The sequence below is a fragment of the Bombus pascuorum genome, chromosome 8 (genome assembly GCF_905332965.1).
Source record: "Bombus pascuorum chromosome 8, iyBomPasc1.1, whole genome shotgun sequence".
In the NCBI taxonomy this organism is placed as follows: domain Eukaryota; kingdom Metazoa; phylum Arthropoda; class Insecta; order Hymenoptera; family Apidae; genus Bombus; species Bombus pascuorum.
The window spans coordinates 7,865,033-7,885,564 of record NC_083495.1 but is presented as its reverse complement, the minus strand read 5'-3'; the positions used below and the strand labels follow the sequence as shown (position 1 = coordinate 7,885,564).

At 33.2% G+C, this 20,532-nt stretch overlaps 1 protein-coding gene across 1 annotated transcript in view; it reads left to right on the top strand.

The window, feature by feature from the left end:
• The first annotated feature begins 1,218 nt into the window (after nt 1-1,218).
• Nucleotides 1,219-20,532, top strand: part of LOC132910003 (uncharacterized) — a 227,803-nt gene continuing 208,489 nt past the window's right edge. The window contains exon 1 of the mRNA XM_060965345.1: nt 1,219-4,912. Within this exon, the coding sequence (XP_060821328.1) occupies nt 2,602-4,912 (2,311 nt within the window). The 5' untranslated portion in view covers nt 1,219-2,601. The remainder of the gene's footprint in view (nt 4,913-20,532) is intronic.

Sequence of the window (20,532 nt, the reverse complement as noted above, 5' to 3'; positions counted from 1 at the left end):
TAGTTTCCTTGAAAGTGGATGTTGTGCCGTGAAGTTGGGAAATAAGTTGTCCTTTTGAATTGAATGACATCGTGATTCTATATTGGAACATAGCATGTACCGTGGATCGATACTGTAGTTATACTGCATTAACGTTATGTAGGACGTAACGCAACGTGTGATCACACGGAGCGCAAACTGTGTCATTACGTTTATCCAAGTTTTAAGCGACTGAAATTTTTTTACACGGTTATTTCTGAAAGTTAATTCTAATTACGATAAAATATTCACGAACAACGTCAATATCGTTTTAGAATTTAAAAATAGTTATAATAAAGTCGCTACGGTACTCGAATATATTTAACGGTATCTAAAAATTCAGCTGCCAAAATATTACTTTCTTACGAATGTACGTAACAAATTAAAGAGTCTTCGTTGAAACGTACATCTAAGTGTTAAAAATTGTACAACCATCGTTAGAAGTTCGTTGCAGACCACGTTCGTTCACTTTTTCTGTCATGGTTTCCTCTTAGAAGCTACGAAAAACTATTCTTCTATAGCTTCACACAGATGTGTTTCCTGTTTCTTAAGAGGGAACAAGCAGCTCTCCACAGTCTTGACGCTAGTTCTTCGTGTAAGGAGAATTCGCGAGCTGATTCGTGAATAATAAACGCAAACATAACGAAACAGAGGATAGTGAATACGATATGAAGCGGTTTCGGAAACATCCCAAAGTCAGACTCCCTCGATTCTGACAAGCTGCCAAGCATCTGAGGTCGGCTGTTACATAAGCGACGTAACGCGCGTCCGTTCGATTCGCCATCGAACAATAATTCTCGATCGCGTTTCATGCGCGCCGGATATCATGCTGGTTACGTTTGCGAGCAACTGGAGTAACTTGCAGATTGAAACGTGGATCGGTGAACAAGCAAACGTGAACGAATGTGGAACAATGTTTGATCGTGCGATCTTGGATATATCGATCGATTGATTAACCGGAATGGTAGTAAAGTAAACAAGTGATCCAGTGTTTTCTACGTGACGAACATATTTTCGTTTTCAATCAACATTTCATTTTTCGAAGATTAATTTTTAAAAAAATTTAACCGGAGAAATATATATATGTATTCATATTGAAATAAATAAATAAATAAATATATATATATGTATAAATAAATGTGAAAGTCTGATTTTAAAATAAATTTTAAATAAAAAGAGGAAGCCATAAGGTGGAGAAATTCAATTACTAAATAATTTTCAGATAAAAATGGGAATACCGTAAGGTGTAAAGATGATATCCAATGTTTAATTTGGATACAATTTTTAAGTAAAAACAAGTATATTTTATGCTAAAAAGCAAAGTGAAATTCAAGCAGAGGTTTAATTTGAAAACAGTTTTTAATTAGAATGTAAAACTCAGTTAAGTGACGGATAAAGTGAGATTGAAATTGAAATTTAATTCATAAATAATTTTCAAATAAAAAGAGAAATATCATATGTACGAAGAAGGAAAAATATAGCAAGATGTAGGACGATATGAATACATCAGTGAATATTGGTATATATTCGTCGAGGATCTAGAAGCTGTATTGGGTGTGTTTCAAGTATTCGTTTGAAGGAACTAGCAACAATTTTGAAGTTTGTGACTGCAACGGTACTCGATCAAAATAACTGCATTTCATTTTGAAAATATTTCTCTATACGTACAAATATTTGCGTGTTATGGCGAAGAAATATTCATACATACATCGATAACTGTCTAAATGAACATTTGAATATTGATATTCAGCTTCGAGTTGTGGAAATACAAATCTTGGCTCTGTTACGCGTATATTCCAATCGAAATCAATGATCGAGTATAATACGAAAAAGAATTTTCGTCAGTATAAATGTTTGCTAATTTTTGTCTACTATCGAGCTTGGTATTCCTGTAAATATTCTTCATCGAAGAAAAAGAGCATACTGATACTTCCACGAGGTGATAAGCTTTCATTCTCTAGTTTACAAAAATAAGAACAAGTTATATTAAAATTCTGATATAAATCAATGTGTACAGTAACTAAAGATTTCACGTAAACTTGATTTCAAAATAAAAATAGATCATTTAAAGTTGGCTATAAAGTAAAAATAGAGAGCAAAGGAGGCCCCCAGGAAGAAAAAATCACTACATTTGACTATAAAAAGAAGCCCTGTACAAAATGAAAATCATTTAAATGTAACCATAAAACAAAATAAGATTGGCAAATTAAAAATCTTTTAAATTTAACCGTGAAATAAAAAAATTAAGGAACTTCCTTACAAAGTAAAAATCAAACGACAAAAATCACGTTAATAAATCGTATAATCAAAAAGAATCGATCGATAGGAATCACGTTAATCCATCATACAATCGATAGGGATCAAACTAATTGAAATTTCCCGTATATGGTTAAAAATATCGAAACATTATGCTGTAAGTTAAAAGTCAACTGGGTCCAAACATCGAGGTGATCGTTTCGCTGAAATCGTTAAGGGGGACGAAAAGTTTACGGTGGCCCTCGAGCTGCGAAGGTGATCGAACCCGGTGCGGCGCAAGAACGAAAACTGCCTCGGCGTGTGCACGAGAGCGCGAGAACCGGAAACATGAAGAACGCTCACCCGATTATAACAGCCACGTCGTCGTCGAGCCTGGTCAATCCGGATTCTTCGTCTTCCAATGAACCTACGGAACCGATCATCAGATTGAAGCTGGACAAGCCGCTCCACTGGGAGTGGGAGCTGACCACGTCCGCGGACAAGCTTCCTGTCATCCAGCTGTTGGACAAGGATGGTCGTCTTCTGGTCGAGACGACTGGACGAACAGCGCAGCGGGCCAGAGGCTCTTTTCGTGAAGGTCTCAGCTCGCACGAAGAGTTTCCAAGCAGCAGATCCACAAGCGAGAAACCTTCCACCGTTCCTTCGTCCTTTTCATCTTCCTCCACGTCTTCGACGATTGCGCTTCCTGCTCAAGGGAACAGGAACGTGGACGGATTCAGTACGAAGTTTGGGTCTGTTCAATTTGGCTATAAACCACGGAAATCAAAAAGCGAGGTCACGGTGAAGGAGAAGGAGAAGAGAAAGAAGAGTAGACATTCTGGTGGTTGCGAGAGCGCGTCAAGAGAGAGCGACGAGAAGGCAAATTCGAAAAGGTATTCCATAGGAGATTATCTAAGACAGCAGATTATAGACGACCTAAGAAATAAGAATACCGTGGGAAAGAGCGCCGAGGAGATCGCCAAGGAGAGGTGTAAGAAGGTGAAGGCTTATCTGAGGAGTCATAGCGAGACTCTGCCAAGATTGGTACACGTGGAGGAAGAAGAATCTAACGAGGACCCACAATTAAAAATTAATGAGAACGACGATGAGATTCTTAGTCAGAGGATCAAAGACGGTTTGACCCGTCTCAGAGAAGCAATTAGGGAGGAAGATGTGAGAAGCAAAAGAGGACGCAACGATGAGAACAATTCCGTGGACAACGAATCGCACGAAGCTTCTGACGAGACTTTGAAACCGGAAGACACGAACGTCAGCAGGAAGATTAAGAACGAAGAGCTAGAAAGGGTGAGATCGTTTCTGAGAAGGAAGATTCAACAGAGGATGGAACTGGAACAGTCGAGGAGTTCGAGTCGGAGCAACACGCGTTCAGGCGTTGGAATTCAGAAGAGGTACTCGGATTACAGGCAGCCGGAGGATCCGCGAGGTTATCGTACCCGAAAGGTGCGCAGCGAGACGAGCGTCATCAGGTTCGATCCTGAGATTCTTCAGAAGGACAGGCAGAAAGCGGGCAGCAGCAGGCAGATCGAGAGGGAGAGATCGTTGAGGGCCGACAGGTCGCGTTCCAAAGATTCGTTCGGGCAAAAAGCGTACCGCCGTTCGAGGAGCGAGACGATCCTCGAGGCCGCGGAAACGACTGGCACGAATCGTCGACAAAGTTCCCAAACGAGGGAGCCCACGGAGAAACGGAAGCTCTACCGAAAAACAAAGAGCGACGTGTTGCTGGGTCAGATGGGAGGCAGTCTGGACTCGGAGCAGGAGAATCCTCCGAGGCGTGTCGGGTGCCAGGACACTGTCGAAGAGTCCTGGCGCCAGTACAAGGAGAGAAAGAAGCACGAGAGACAGCATCGCGAATCAGACGCCAGAGAAGTCAAAGAGGAAGACTTTATGAGTAAACCGAGATGGAAAGATCTTCAGACGGATCTGTGTTCTTTTAAGAATTGCAAAATCTGTCAGAACTTGCAGAATTGCGTGAATCCATTACCGAAACAAGGAAACAGTCTCGAGAATCAAGGAACTTTGGAGGATGGTCGGGTTAACTTGGGCGATTCGTTCACTGTGATTTCTAACGACGCTTCTAACGACTCTGTCAACGATAGGCCAAGTACCAGTTTACAGGAAAATTATCTGGTCGTTGATAAGAAGCCCGACACGCCCAGGAATCATATATTAGCGAAGGTTCAAGCGAAGAATCATGAAACTAATTCATCTAACGTGAATTCTCCGGATTGTGGTTACAGCACAATTCCCAAGAAGGCTTTCAATGACTATAAGGAGTTATACACGCGGTCGACTGTGAAGAAAAGCGACACATTCAAGATCGTGGATGGTAGCGAGGAATTGCCATCTTTGGGGGAATGCGTGAAGCGAAATGAGTCGAAAGGAAATATCGATGAACAATCTGCTGATAATACTGACTGTTCGAATAGTGGAGGCGTGTTAACGAACAAATCGAACGAAGACATTGCTAGAGATTACTTTAAGAGGGTGTACGAGCTGCTGAAAAGGAGGCAGGAGGAGGCGAAGAAGATCGCGGAGAAACAGGAAGCGGCGGGTTGCGACGATTCTTCGTCATCTAATTACAAGGAGAAAGTGCAAAAGAGGAGACTGCGGCGGAAGAAAAAGGAACGGGGCACGCAAGGTAAGAAATGAACTACTTTGATGTTTTGTCGGTCTTTTTGAAATGCAGAAGCACGCTGTGAAGTGTGAAAGATGCTTTGTCGCGACAGAACTCAATGTGGTGCAAGTTATGAATAGGCCTCTATTTTTGTTTTGTCACAGAGTTGCTTTCATTTAAAATTTGCAGAGAAGACGATATTAATGAGGGCGACTAAAATGCTTCTTAAATATCGCAATTTATTTAATGCATAATTAATTCCATATATTAGTATTGAGTATTTTGGATAAAAATATTTTATGTACACATACCTGAATATTTTTTTCTTTTAATTAAAACTAGTTTAGATTTAAAAAATTATTTCAATTCTTAGTTATTTTATACAAATATTTCATTAAGTGTTAGAAATTTTAGTTTAAGAAAATTAGAATAAAATTATTCGACGTATGATATAATTCTAGTATGGTTAAAAGAAACGGTATGAATTGTTGCACTTATACATGGATACTTTCCTCGTTAAACTACCATTTTGTGAAACAGTCACAAAGCATAAAATTTTAAAAACGACATCTAAAATAAATTTTCTACCTACTGGAAATTAACCATGTGAATTTAACGCATCTCGATAAGGAAAAGAAGTACGATAAACTCATCTACTAAAGATAAATGATAAATACATAATCGTCATCATCCTCTAACGATGTATTATCGCTATTATGTTTAAAAAAACAGCACGCTGACAAAAGCAAAGACAACCAACTTTTAATCTCCTGGAGCATTCTCCAAGATAGATAGTTCCACTAACGTACTCTGTTAATTGCACATTTAATTAAAAGCTACGAGTTTCCTTCGAAGAGACAGCACTATTAAAACGCTTTGCACCGAACCTTACTTCGTAATTATACAAAGATAGAACTACGTAAAGCGAAAGACGAAGGTAAATGACTGCTAGGAGAAACGAACTCTTTTAAGTGCCACAGAATTTCGACGATTTCGTGTCGCAGTGTCGAAGTGTCCGTAATTGTCTTGAAGCATGTGACCATGGTTACGTTACGTCTTTTCGCTAATGCGAAAACTTGCCCCTTAAAAGCTCAGCTTCCTTTTCACCGCGATCCCGCCGTATTTACGCGACGTTGGCTTTCCTTCACGTTCTAGAAATATTCATCTTCGGCGTTATGACGAAACTTTCGCGTTATACGTCGGAACTTGCCGTTTTGTTAATATTACACCGCGAACAATGTCGTTGCTCGATGCTACGAGGCTAATAATGGACGCAGGCGAGTTTAAAGGAAAGAAAGAAGCACAAGTGAAATGAACGTTGGGTTAATCGATGGGTCCCTCGTGTGTTTTTGCGTGGCAGGTGCCGTAAATCCTCAGGAAATCGCATGGGATAAAATAAAATCATTTCCATGCAAACGATTTGAGATGGTAGTATAGGAGCTTTTTTGCGAATGTTGGTTTGCTTCGTTAAATGTAGAAGACCGGTTTAATCCTTTGGAAACGATTTGTTAAACAGTAAATACGATACTGTTCTTAGTTAAAACGTTGTATTTGGCATTTGTTCATTTTTCAGGGCACGTAGTTCTCCGTGTTTTACTCTTTTAATCAAAGTTGTATTATACATGATGTTAAACAATAATTAAATATTTTTAAATTGTACGAAGAAAAATGGTAAAACTTCAGACTTTTCGTATATTTCGAAATGAGACATTTTAGTTAAAAAGAGCAGAATATATATGAGCTATAATATGAATATTATTTTATGACAGAGAAATGTTATCCATTTCTTTCTCTAATTTCTGTTTTTATATTTTTTATATATTACTTTTTATACCTATATTGTTTCCTCTATTACTGTTGGTAAAAATGACAAAAATCGTTATAAAATGTTCAGCAATCTTTGTAATAGTTAGTTGGGAAAGTATTATTTATTATAAACGTAAGTACTTATTATCAAAATAATAACAATGATACTAATTTTAGAATTATAGATTAGATAAGGAATCTCGTTTAGTACTTCGAGATAGCTATTTTAGAAATTTGATTTGGATTAGAAGTTTGGAAGAAACCAAGGTTAGTTTCATAGTTAGTATTTTACTATCTTTGTCATTCTATTAGAGTCATTATTAATGAAAAAATTATATTTTTTCTACGAATGGAGCACTATGATCATTAAATTAATAAATTTTCCTGTAAGTGGAATGTTATAATCGATTGATTTCTTTTCCAAAGAAAAATCTGACCAGAAAATTATATACTTATAGGTATACGTAATCGAGAAAGGAAGTGAGCTCTTTTTCAAGTTTTTATTTTACGACGGTATCGGTTTAAATTTTAAAATATTACAAATTTCGAGTATTTAGAGAAATGGTGCGGGGAGGACAAGTTTAAAAGAAACATACGTATATTATCGTAACGAAACACATATGCAGAAACTAAATATGATTTTAAAAAAATCTGCATTTGAAATTTTTCTTCCAATGATTTATTTTAGACCAACTTAATGAATTTTCATATAAAATCTGTTACGCAACAATGGATACTTTCGTATCTTCTTTACACTGAAACGTCAATTGCAGGAGATGTTAGCTTTTTCATTTAGATCAATCGCAATACCATAAATAATTTATACACTGTTTTACGTGTGAAGAATTCTCGTGAAATTATTGTTTTATTATTAATTATTTGTAAGCAGTACTTATTTTTATTCACATTCTGAGCATTCTAACACATCTAAATTTCATATATGTAAATATATAAACTTCCACGGTCTATTCATAGAAGCATAGAACAAAAATTTGAAAATTTCGATCAATACATTACATATACACATAAAATTTCATGAAGTTCCACATATACATATGAAAGAGTACAAATATACATATGAAAATGATTTTTGGTTTTCGTATATTCTTTTCGTACAGATAAACAGACAGAGAGAGAGAAAGAGAGGAAATTCGATCATACCGATCAAATTTTAAAGAAAAGGAGGAAAACTTGAAGAAAGTACCAGAAAACGGAATAGCGGCGGAAGTATTAAGTTTCAGTGGTGCAACTTAATTTAATAGTAATTTAATAAAGTATTAACTTGTAGAAGAATCTTAGTTTCTTCAATATAATTAGAATAGTTATACGATAAGAGTTCCTCTTTTAATATAGAGTAGAATTTGTAGAATCTGAAGAATCAGTTTTTACTAGAAGAGAAATATTCTCGTAATCCCGATACGAAAGAAATCCACTAAAACGAAAAAGATTCTGGCGATTCTAGATTCCACATTATTTGAATTTGAAACGTATCTGCTTGATGAGATTGTCTCCTTGAGGTAAAAGTCACTGTTTGAATTTATAAAGAATGTTGGACTTTGCAAGAAGTTTCTAATAGATATTCTGAAAATGACGGATATGTAAACGAAAACCATTCTATCGAGATTATAAAATTATAATCTGATTGAATCTTTCTTCCGAAATATTCGTCCGAAACTATTAGTTATTAGTTCAATTATTAATTTGTAAAAGTAATAACGGATCGGGAACACATATTATAAGCTGTTATTAATATTATATGTTATTTTATTTTCTTTCGTTTCTTCAATTTTAATTTGCACGAAAAAAATTTTAGATGAACCGACGATTTAAAGCGACGCTAAAGTTCAACGTCAAATCAATAAATATATTTTCCAAGTAATAAGGTAATATATTTTTCCAAATATCAATTTCTTAGAATTACATATTTTTTATTGTAATCGTAATTCTATTTCTATAGTTCGTTTTATCATCTTTTTAAATCATTTTTTTTTTTTTATTGTAACATGCTTTTATTGGAAGCATCTCATTTGATTTATTCTATGTTTTAATCGAAAATTGTAGATTCTATACAAGTATCGTAACTTTTACGACAGTTATAAAATGAATGGGTGTAATTTCTGCTAATTCATATAATTTATGATCGATATTCCAATAACAATGCCTTTCATCCGTTCAAACTTTGATTTCCAAAGTGAGAACTAGTTTAACTTGTACAATTGCTCTCCTTTAAACGATACATTAATAACGCAATTATTTATGATAATGAAACCAAATCAATCATAACTTTAACACAAATTAAGCATAAATTTATAAGATAAATACTTATGAAACGCATAGGAGGCAGAAAAATACTAATCTTTGAAAGGCCAGACAATAATTTTTACATTGTACAGGTACGCAACAGTTATGAATGTTTGTCCATGAAATTTTTCCTGATAGATAATAAAAGTTGAAATAATAACGGAGTAGATGTCATTGAAAACTTGGTCACGATCACGTAAGTTGTTAGATATAGCGGACATTCAATTCTCATTGGAAATTGGATTACGCGCTCTTTGAAGCTTTTAGTGATTTCTCGAACCGGGTATTTCAACCAAATGTCCAACGAAATAAAGGTCGGATTAAAGTGGCTTTTAAACGCTTGCTGACATTTCAGCTATCGTTCGATAACGTCGCAAACGAATTTGCAACCTGGAAATAAACCGAATAAATCGTCGAACTAATCGATAATACTTTGGCTAATTCGATTAACGTGGAATGCTGCGCGTTTCAAATGGTGTACACATATCGGTAGAGAAAAGTGGTTCGTCGATAAAGGAATAAGCGTAATTAACGAGGAAAAGATCAAACCGATATTTCTATATTCAGTTTTAAGATATTTGAAATATATTTATGTTACGATATACAGAGAGAATATTCTGTTTTCCGACTGTCTTAGTTTTTAGTTAAATATCTATTTAAAAAATAATTAAAAAGATTATAGAGAAGAAAATAGTATAGAAAATACAATATCATAATTGAAAAGAGGAAGAATATCATAATATCATTGTCATTAGTGATACATCATCCCTTACATATAACTTGCGTATTATTCTGATACTATATTTTTGACAAGGAAAAAGAAATAGTGAAGCTTATGGAACGATACAACAAGTATCCCGCTGATCGTCTATTTCTACGTTGTTCAAAATACCTACTTTAGCGAGATTAGCGAGAAATGTAAGAAAATTATTTAATAACCACTTTCCGGGATTTGGAAGTCAAAGAAGCGAAAATAATTACGTACTGTGAAAACAGTCTGGGAAAAGTTGATTGCGGGAAAACAGCGGGATAATTTTGGGCAGACGTCGTCATGGCCGTCTCATCTGACCGCCGCAGACAGCCGTTGGTCCTTGGTGACGGGCTTTCAGCCAAAGAGATTAGTACCGCGCCTTCTACCAGGAAGTCTCGTGGAAATCAGCGGAAAGCTTCGCCACGAATCTCGTTGATACAATCTCCCTCTCAACAGTTGCCTTTCGACTTTGCTCTTGTTTCTTGTCCCTCTGCGGGAAATGATCGTCGACTTCTTCTCGGAACATTTCAGAGGACGAGATAATTGGTACAGTCTCCTTTCTCGTCAAACTTCCCTGTGAAACTGGGCTACGAACGATTGAAAAGGACAATGAGATTTGTTTTGGTTCCTGGTTCTTACTTTTGTCTCTTAACCGTTGAAAGATGATGCAGGCTATATCGAGGTCTTATTTCAAGGGGAATCGAAACTTTCAAACGTAGCAGAATTGTTAGAATAGGTTTTGTATATGTATTGTAGAGGCTGCAAAGCCAAGTGTTTTTGTTCCAGCAATTAAGAAACGCTGCGAATGTCATCATGTGACTGTAGATTGTGTATGCATTTATGAGAAATTTACAGTGACTACGAAAAGTATATTGAATTGTTTTTTTGTCAGGTTCTACGTTTCATTTTCACAGTATCGAATTTTTGTAGTCAGATAAAAGTGTTACTTAACGATACGCAACATACCTGGATCTAATTAATTAGTAACAAAATCAGTGCTGTAATAATATATAAGATGGCTTGCGAATACTTTTTACAGACATTGTGTAGATGCGAAAATTGAAAGAATACAACTTAATATACAAAATGTGTAAAATAGACAAAATAACGCACTCGTAATATTTACGTCGTAAAAGGAAAAGAAAATTTAATCATCCTTGGAAATGTGAAATAATTAGAAATTCGTTTGTAGTTTGAATAGAAAAAATTAAGTATTAAGGTGCGATTACGTTGATTGATGGCTCATACAGCAATTGTATTTATTACAGCGGTAAATGATTTGGAAAATAAATAAATACGTAGAAATAATGATTTTAGAACAAAGTACTATTTTCAGAATAGAACTGAGAAGAATAATAGAAACTGTAGACTGAGATTTAAAGCTTCACGGCTATGTGATTTTTAAAAATAGAACAGGATCCTAATTTAGTGTTGTGACATAAAACAGAATGGGGTAGAAAATTAAGTTAAAAAAATACGGAAGCGAGATGCATCAACTGGCAACGAACTTTTTTTTAAGGATTTTCGAGACTTTTCGGTAAGATTTATTCCTGTTCCTCTTTTCGATTCTATGTTACTTTCATAATTTGTTATTTGAATAAATTTTCAAGAAAATTTTAAATTACAGTTATGTACACTCTTCTTTCTAAAACAACGAAATGTTAAAACCTACTGTTTGTAGTAAATTACGAAGGTAATGTTACAAAAGAATTATTTTTTACCTAAATAAGGTTCTCTAAGGTTCTCTAAGCTGTGTCTAATTATTTATAAACATTTACAAAGCTAAATAAATATCATAAATATTACAAATAAAAGCATTCTCATATATTCAAATTCAGATGAATGAGTCAGAATTATTTCTATTTTTAAATCAATCAAATTTTAAATAATCTACAATTTTGTAGTCCAATATTATTTTCAAGTAATGTTGTCACTAACAACATAGTTTAAATGCCGATCCAATATAACGTTACAAAAATGAATAGCAGAAACAAATATTGAAACGATCCATTCATTTTAATTAATTATTTCTATCCAACAAATTAAATACAATCTATTAAAGCTACGCTCTCTGATGTTAAATATTTTATAATACGATAACGGAAGGGTACAATAATACAAAGATATAGATTCATAATTAATTAACCGCAGCATAATTATCACTTATTAATTTGTGATCTAGAATAAAAATCGATCAATAATTTATTGATATATTAAATCTCGTTTCGTCTTGAATTAAATGCTTATGAAACGTGATAGAATTAAATAATTAACTGAATAATCAACCATAGCTGCTTCAACTTGTGATTTTTAATAAAAAATGAATCATAACCGATCAATCAAAATATCAACACTTCTTTCTGTTTAGATTAAACATGTTTTTAGACTAAGCACGAAAAACAGCAAAATCTGTGACGAATTAGGGAATAGAAGAAATACATTGCCATTTGTTAATCAAATGCCGCGGCTATGGCACGGCTAGACATCACGACCCTCCATTAAATATTCAAGAGAGGAGCCGGAATACGGTAGATCCTCAAAAGCAAAACGAAACTCTTTTGATCGCGGCATATCCGCCGTGAAAGTGTCTGAGAGACGGTGAAAATCGTATTTTACTAGCGGCTATGTCGCTACTAAAGGAAGGATTACATTGGATTGGCAATGGTTCGCGTGTGCGTTAAGAAGAGAATAGAACTTTTGAGCTTGTAAGTACTTCACGTTGCTAGCTAATGCTGGATATGTGTAAGCTGTGGAAAGCTTATTACATAATTTACGGTATTCCCAATATGATAACAAAGCTGCCGTTTTAATAACATAGTCATGCGTTTATGTACTTTAATCCGTTGTGTGTTGCAATATTAGACAGCAGATATTCATTCAGCTGTAGGAAATACAACGCAAAAATTTGCAAGAATGTACATAATACTGGAAAAAAATCTTTAAATCTTTAAATCTTAACTGATAACTTTTTCAAGTCATCATACATAAACATATTTAACCAAAGTAATAATTTCTATTTTTCATCGAATCGATGCACGTCCGTAATGACTCAATATGTACATGGTTTTATTATTTCAAATTGACGAAAATTATCGATCCTGCGATTAAACAAACCTTGAAATGGGTCAATGAGTGTCTCTGTTTACGGTTCTCTAACCGTGTACATTAAAAAGGTTGATTATATAGAATAGTGGATCTCTTTGACCTTCCTCAAGTATCTTAGGCATAAAAGAGACATAATCAAGATTTACTAACAGTAGATAATCGACTGTTTACATATTTTCTCGAAATGTATACTTGTACTAAACATTTCCCAGTACGTTTGAAATTCGACGAATGTTGTCGCATTACATTATGTTATGTTTGAGTGTTTTCTATAACACACATGAGCTACTGTATTATACTGTCGAGTAGACGTGATTTATAGAAGATTTCTCCTTTTCTCTTCTGTTTCTTTGATACGGTTGATATATAATGACACGATGACAAAATTATTTTTTATCAGTACTTTCTCATTGATAATTTCACAATTTCTGGATAGAAATATACAATTTCCAGACTAGATTAATTATAGAAAATTTAGTTTATGTATCCTGAAACACTTTACCCGTAAAATATATATCTTTTTTAACAGAAGAACACAGATATATAAAAATTGAAAGAAATATCGAATTTGTATGTTTTAGGGGAATTGTTATAATTACGTCATAATATTGAAAAGGTCGCTCTGAAAATATAATATTTGAATGCTCGTCAACGTTGCTTTCATTGCCTTGATAAAGTGGTCGTTTGAAATATTGTGTATAGTTAGAATAATTTAAGAAACTGGAATGGTTTGTCCGTTAGTGATCGAAATATCTTTTAATTGAGAAATTTGATGAATTATTTGAGATCCTGGCATTGTGTTTGATATTTTTATTAATATCGTTATGCAGTATCATTCGATCAACGCGTTAATATGTGGAAAATTTCTTGCAGAATCGGCATTAGTGGAATAGCGTGATACGAATTCTGTGGCTTTGCTATATTTGGCAGAATTCTACCAAAGCAAGAGAAACTTCTATGTAGCCTGACTCTGCAGAACTAATTTCCCAAACGTGCTCGTATATTGCTAATTACTGGCGAAATTACTGTATTTAAAATATTAATTTTGCTAAACCGTAGATGATTATAATTTCAAGTCTTTAGACTCGCTAGAAAATATTTTACGTTCCTGCGATTCTTCGTTCTATTTATTTTTTTCATTACTCGTATTACATTCCTATATACTTCTTCTATATACATATTTCGTATATACACTTGTATATGTACCTGTATTTCATATACCAAACGTATAAAAAGACAGCAATTAATTTTACGTATAATGCTAAATCCTTGAAATCCCATATCCAAAGAAACGTATTATTTACGTATTATTTAAAAAAATGTCGAAGAATTTGAATTTGTTAAATTCAGATACGAGCTTTTAAGAAATACATGATAAATTCCTGAAGGTTTATAAAAGTCAACCGAATAACTAATATTACGATAATCAATATTTTTTAAATATTCAACAACGTGGTAGAAACGCGTATTTAGTTTGAAAACCGAATGAAAGCGAATCTCAGCGTATAAAGTTTAAAATTGTTCGCATACAAAAAAATAGGAAAATATGACTTACTTCTTCCGTACATTTCGAAGTATCTGATTATAATCGTTTGCGGTTTATGCCTGTTATATCGGCTTCAGATGCGCCGTGCACGAATCAATCGAAATGTTTGAACGAGAAATGGATATTATAACATAACCATTCAGCCAGCTCGTATTCAGAACGCATTTCGCATATCGTTCTGGCGACGCTGCTTGCGTTTCTGTTGGAACTGTTGGCATTACCTCTAAAGTGTTTAGCAGTTCTTGTCGCGTAACTATCGGTTTGATCTCGACGTTAGCGTACGGACGTTTGCATGTAAACGGAAACATCAACTTGTTGCTAGACGCGCGGGGTGATACAGCATTTGACGTTGGCAAAGGAACAATTGGCGAGCGCCATTCCTTCTGCTATAAATCGCATTTCGTTTAAACATTCTCGGGATATTTGCAGCGCGTGGAATCCAAACCATCTTTCTCCATAATCTTTCCTACAGTAAGAAAGGACGTGAAACAAATTGAAATCTTGTATTTCGGTTTTGAACGAATAGAATGCTCCTTAGTGCGATGGTAATACGTCTCTGGTCTTAAAACATTATATCAAGTACTTGAAATTTTTTCTAAAGCTTTTTCCAAGGCAAAATAATTTATGAACGCATTAATAATTCACTAATAATAATAATTCATTATGAAATTAACTATATTAGTGAAGTATAGTTAGTAATATTAGTAAATCGACAAAGTAGAAATTACAACTTTTGAATTTCTATTATTTTACAATTTTAAGGATAATCAAATGGCAATTTGTTAAATTGTTTTGCACAATTCAATTTCTTTCGTTATGAAATTTATTGCTGTCAAAAATTTGTATTAATACTGGTAATTTATCAAATTTCAGTAATAATATTTCTTCACTTGCGCAAAACACATGGAAAAATGAAATCGTCTTGATAAGAAGTAAATACGAAAAAGGCAATAAAGAATTTAATTTCTTATGTAGTAGAAAAAAATGATGAAATATTACTGGGGAAAGAATATTTAGCAATCTATTTGTCAATATTTGTTAAATATTATAGTTGAAATTTTCCATATATATTGTATTTACGTATATAATTACATATATGTACACACATATTTGTATCATAGCATTTTACATCTTAAGAAGTTCAGTATTTTTAATTAGTTCAACATTATTAAATTTGCTTGGAAACTTTTTGCCAAGCGTAGTAGAATTTTGGGATTCACGATGATTTTTACTTTCACGAAGTTTTTTAAAATAGCAGAAGACTTCATAATAGTTTACTATCGTGCCACGAAACATAGCTACGCAGGCTCAACTTCGAGAGTTATAAAAATAAAATGCGCAAACCTATGACAATCGTTCTCTACTTTTTGCAATCTTTCTTTCTGGACGAGTTTCCTCTTATTTAGTTTCCCTTAGTTTCATAAGTCGAATGAGATTTTAAAGAGTCGTGACCTAAAATGTATTTTGCTTCTTTACCTTTTCCCGGAGTCGGTGTAATTTTAAAATTACACTTTGTACGAAATGTGAAAGAAGAAATATCATGGAACAACATGCGCAGCTTTTATATACTTCCATAGATTACAAAAATAAGTGGTGAATTTTAACTTCGAACTTCATGTTTCTTTAAAACTTTACGAGTATGTGCTAGTGGTAACGACAATATATTTGCACTTATATTTAGTAACGATTGAGTGTTTCAAAGAAAATTAAAGGAAAAGAGAACGAAATAGAATGAAGTCGGTTCTCGCCTTTGCTATTATTTCTTTGAAACAAAAACATAATATTACGCACAACGTCTATCGAACTTTATATTTGAATATCTCGCAGATTACTTGTAAAAATCCGCACGAAATCGACCAGAGAAAAATTCGCTTTGAACAATTTTTCCACTTTCTCGCGCAAGAATTTTTATTTCAAATTTCCTGGTTTTGTGGTATAGATATTTGTTGGAATATTTTACAGCTTCAAATAGAAACGAGGTTTCTCTGAATTCCTTTGTCTTCTTATTATTAAGGTGAATATGGAGTCGGATAAAATTGTATATATGATATTTGGTTAATACGTACCTACTATATTTTTGGTACGTGTTTATACGTGGTATGCAACATAAGTGTATCGCAGAGTTGGAATTTTTCAAGCACCTACACACGTAGCGGTGCGCAGCGGTTCTAATCATTGCAAGTAAATTGCTGCTATCCAAGCTGGTTCTTGCAATCCTGTATCAAAGCCTCTTCCGTACGATAAGGAGGGATTAACGAGAGTCCCTTGTGGGCTTCTCCCTTTAATCAAAACACGCATCGTATCAACGAGGGTACAGGTTGTACACGATGTATGTTCACGGTACGTGCACGCAAACCAAACTCAGACCAAAATGGTCGGCTAAAAGAGGCGCAGAAATGGAAACAAGAAGCTTGATTCAACGTGAAAACGTGCATTGGGATGCAATTACTTTGTAATTTTTCTCAATAATATCTTGTTAAGTAGATTCGTTCTTTCGACAGATTTTATTTTACAGTTTTTGCGTCCGCAGAACAGATGCTATACGTATATGGTTTGAAACTGAGGGAGAAGGACGTGAAACTTGTTTGATGAGATATTTAAAATTAAAAAGTTAATGAACATCTTTTGTGTATTTATGTGTTATATTACTGTAAAATAATTTCATATACAAAGTATATGGTTACTTTTATTTTAGCTTCTACATATTAAGAAATTGAGGATCTTTGTGCAAAGTTAAACATTTGTTATACCGTTTAAAGGGTGAAGCGAATCTCTATTTAAATTTCATTTCATCGTTCTCGTAAAAATGTAATTTGCAGAAATATCTGCAATCTAAACATTATAAATAAAACTATAAATAAATACATATTCATATGTTTAATTTCTGACTAGCTATAGGCTTAATGATCGAATATTTTATTGCTTGCAAATTGAAGTAAATTTAATATAAGTAAAATATATTTGTCGAATAGCAAAATAGTTGTTTCTTCATTCAATTTACCTATAAAAGAGCAGAATCTTCTAAATTTATAAAATTATCAATCATTAGAGGAATGTTATTAAAAATCTTTAGTTTCTTATCAATCAGTAAATTAATTGGTTTATTAATATAACTTTTATACATATAATAATAATTAATGATAAAATTATTACTATCAGTTGCATGTATTAATGGATAATATTAATGACACAACTTCTCTATTTAAAGAATTATTTCTCAAATTGTGGAATTTTTATTAAATTTTTTGAAGAAAATTTTAGTTTGACTTATTCTATCGTAGAAGGCTAATCTTTGGTTAGAAGAGGATGACGGAAGAAAAGTAGTTTCCATCCTATCAGCGAAAGGTCACCTCATTTCCTCGAATTTAAGGTTCGTGTAATCCTAGAAGTGCTTATGTAGGATGTTACACTCTCAACTTACTCGTCAGCATCTCCAAAAAATAGGATTCTCTAAAAACGGATTGTTGAGCTTTGGCAATGAGATCTCATGTACAAGAAGTTTATATACTAATAATAATAGTTCCTTTGACATTCTGCACTTGTTCCTTGAAATGTGACAAATAGATCGCAGATGTATGTAAGTTCATATTTTTTATGAATATGATAAAACAATACAACGAGTATTTTACTTTAAATATTTTATATATTTTTACATGTCATTATACGTTTCATATATTTTCGTATATTTAATTTCCATTAACGAATAAATATCTGCAGTTTAATGATAAATCAAACATTGCAACACAAAAATTTAGAAAAGAAATCAATCTTTTCTGAAAAATGGTAGAACTTATTCGGTAATTTCAGTCGAGTCACTAATAATCAATTGCATGATCGATGAGATTTTAAACAATCAATTTGAGGAAAGAAATTTAGGAAAAAGTAACTTATTTTCGGAAAGCAAAATGTCTAGTTTTGGAAAATTAAAAATAAATTTATTTATGTATATTGATATGTTATTCCTCGTCTTACGGTAGATGTAAAAGGGAAATAGCTTTAATTTATTGTAAAATATATATGTTTATCTGATTCGTTTGAATATAGTTTCACAAATGATGAAGCAATCGAAATATCTGGAATATTCCATTTTGTCATGACACAAAAGATTTTATAACGCTCGAAGATGACTTTTGGGAGATGAAGAAATTATTTTTGTCGCATACAAGAAGTACAGCCAATTTTCTGCGGTCAAGGATTATTTTCGGAAGCAAACACGACGGTAATTTGTCTATATGCATAGCCGACTTTATTATACTCGAATAAAATATTTAGACTATATTAGTAAATCCCAACGATAGGAACGAGATTCTATACATAAAAGTTAGTTGTTTGCCAAACTCGTGTATTTACTACATCATTTATACATATACATATTTTCTATGAAACGGATCATTCTTTCTCTAAAAAATATAAATAGACTTACATATCACAATTTACCACACTCTGCTTACTATGCGAAATAAAAAGTAAAAGGAAGATTAAAGCTATAAAAGATAGGAATTGTATAAGACTTTAAACATATTTTGCTGCTAACATTTTCATTTTATGCGATATTTTCTATTTTAATTTTTTGACTTTGTTTGATAAAGATAAAGATAATTTGATTATCCTTCTATTCATGTCAGATATTATTAGGTACTACCAATCTTCAACTGATCAAAGAATACAAGAACACAAAGTTCACATTTAATTCAAACAACAGTTGATTCAAATATAAATACGTCATTTTGACGTGCTTCCTATCGTATCAATTTTTGAGACTTTCTGACAGCTAACATTATCAGAATCACCAGTTTTCCGTATAATACACGTCCTGTAATTTTTGTAATATTACTATATAATAGCATACTGTTATTAATAAAATAAAAATGTTTAACACTCAAGAATAAAAATTATTGATAATTAAACCCCGACACTAGATTATACATAATATCGTATGTGAAATTTATCGACGAATAGAAACGAAGATATCCAATCAAAGCGGAAAATTCAACACAGAGCGTATCGACTATGCACACAATATTAGTTTAAATTTGTCAAAAATATTAATTTTAACTTATCAATTTAAAAATTCCAAGGAACTACAAATTGTGTACCAATTTAATTTATCTCGATTCGACGATACACAGGTACATAGAATTTTCATACTCGTTTCGAAGAAAACGAACACAAACTGTGTTGCATTACGACGTCTTCTTCGAAAGTGAATTTGGCGATGGGCCAAGGGTGGATCGCCGAATCGTCGTTGATTTTACTTCATGACAGGGTAACATTTCGCATGTCGGAACAAATATTGAAATGAGACTAGGAAAAAAAAAAAAATGGTCGCAGAGCACGAGGCCAGGCTGTACCTTGTTACCTAATTTCCCGGTACGAATCGATCGGAAGGACGAAATTTTTATTTTCGGCTAATTGGCAGCTCATTATTTCAAGATCAAACTGGAGGTACTCGCGCTTGAGTCACTGGCGAATTATCGATAGAGACATCGATGACGTCCACAGGATGTCCTGCATTCGAACGTGATCGTTTTGACGTCGTTCTAATCCATCACGAAGACTTATTTAGGGATAGACGGAAACATTGAACTTCTAGCATCTTGGCATTGAGTTGGTGTGAGTAGACTCTGGCGTGTTGGATGAATACAAACAGTGATATAATAATAAATGTGTATATTTAGTTTATTAGGGTGTAACGTTCCGTTAACATAACAATGTTTTATTTATAATTTTTTGCAATTATTTATATTTCAGTTACTTTTATCATTATTGAATTCTCCTTGAATCTTTTAACATTGCAGTTATAGCAGATAATTTTAAGAATATAAGTAATATATTTTTCGTGAATATTTTTCTTTTTATTATTATTATTAATATCTTTATTTTGATGTATATAAAACTTTACTAAATCTACTTTACTAAAATATTACTTTGCTATGTAATAGTATCAGCTTCTTTTTAAAACATTTTGTAGTAAGATCATTATAAAGTTGTAATATTTCCTAGACAACTTCAATTCAATATATATTATACATCATACATTCTAGTCATTTCTAATTAAGTTACTTTTGCGATGTTTAATTTTATTTTACGTGTATTCTTATAACTCTCTATGTTACGGCGCGTAAGATGGTCCGT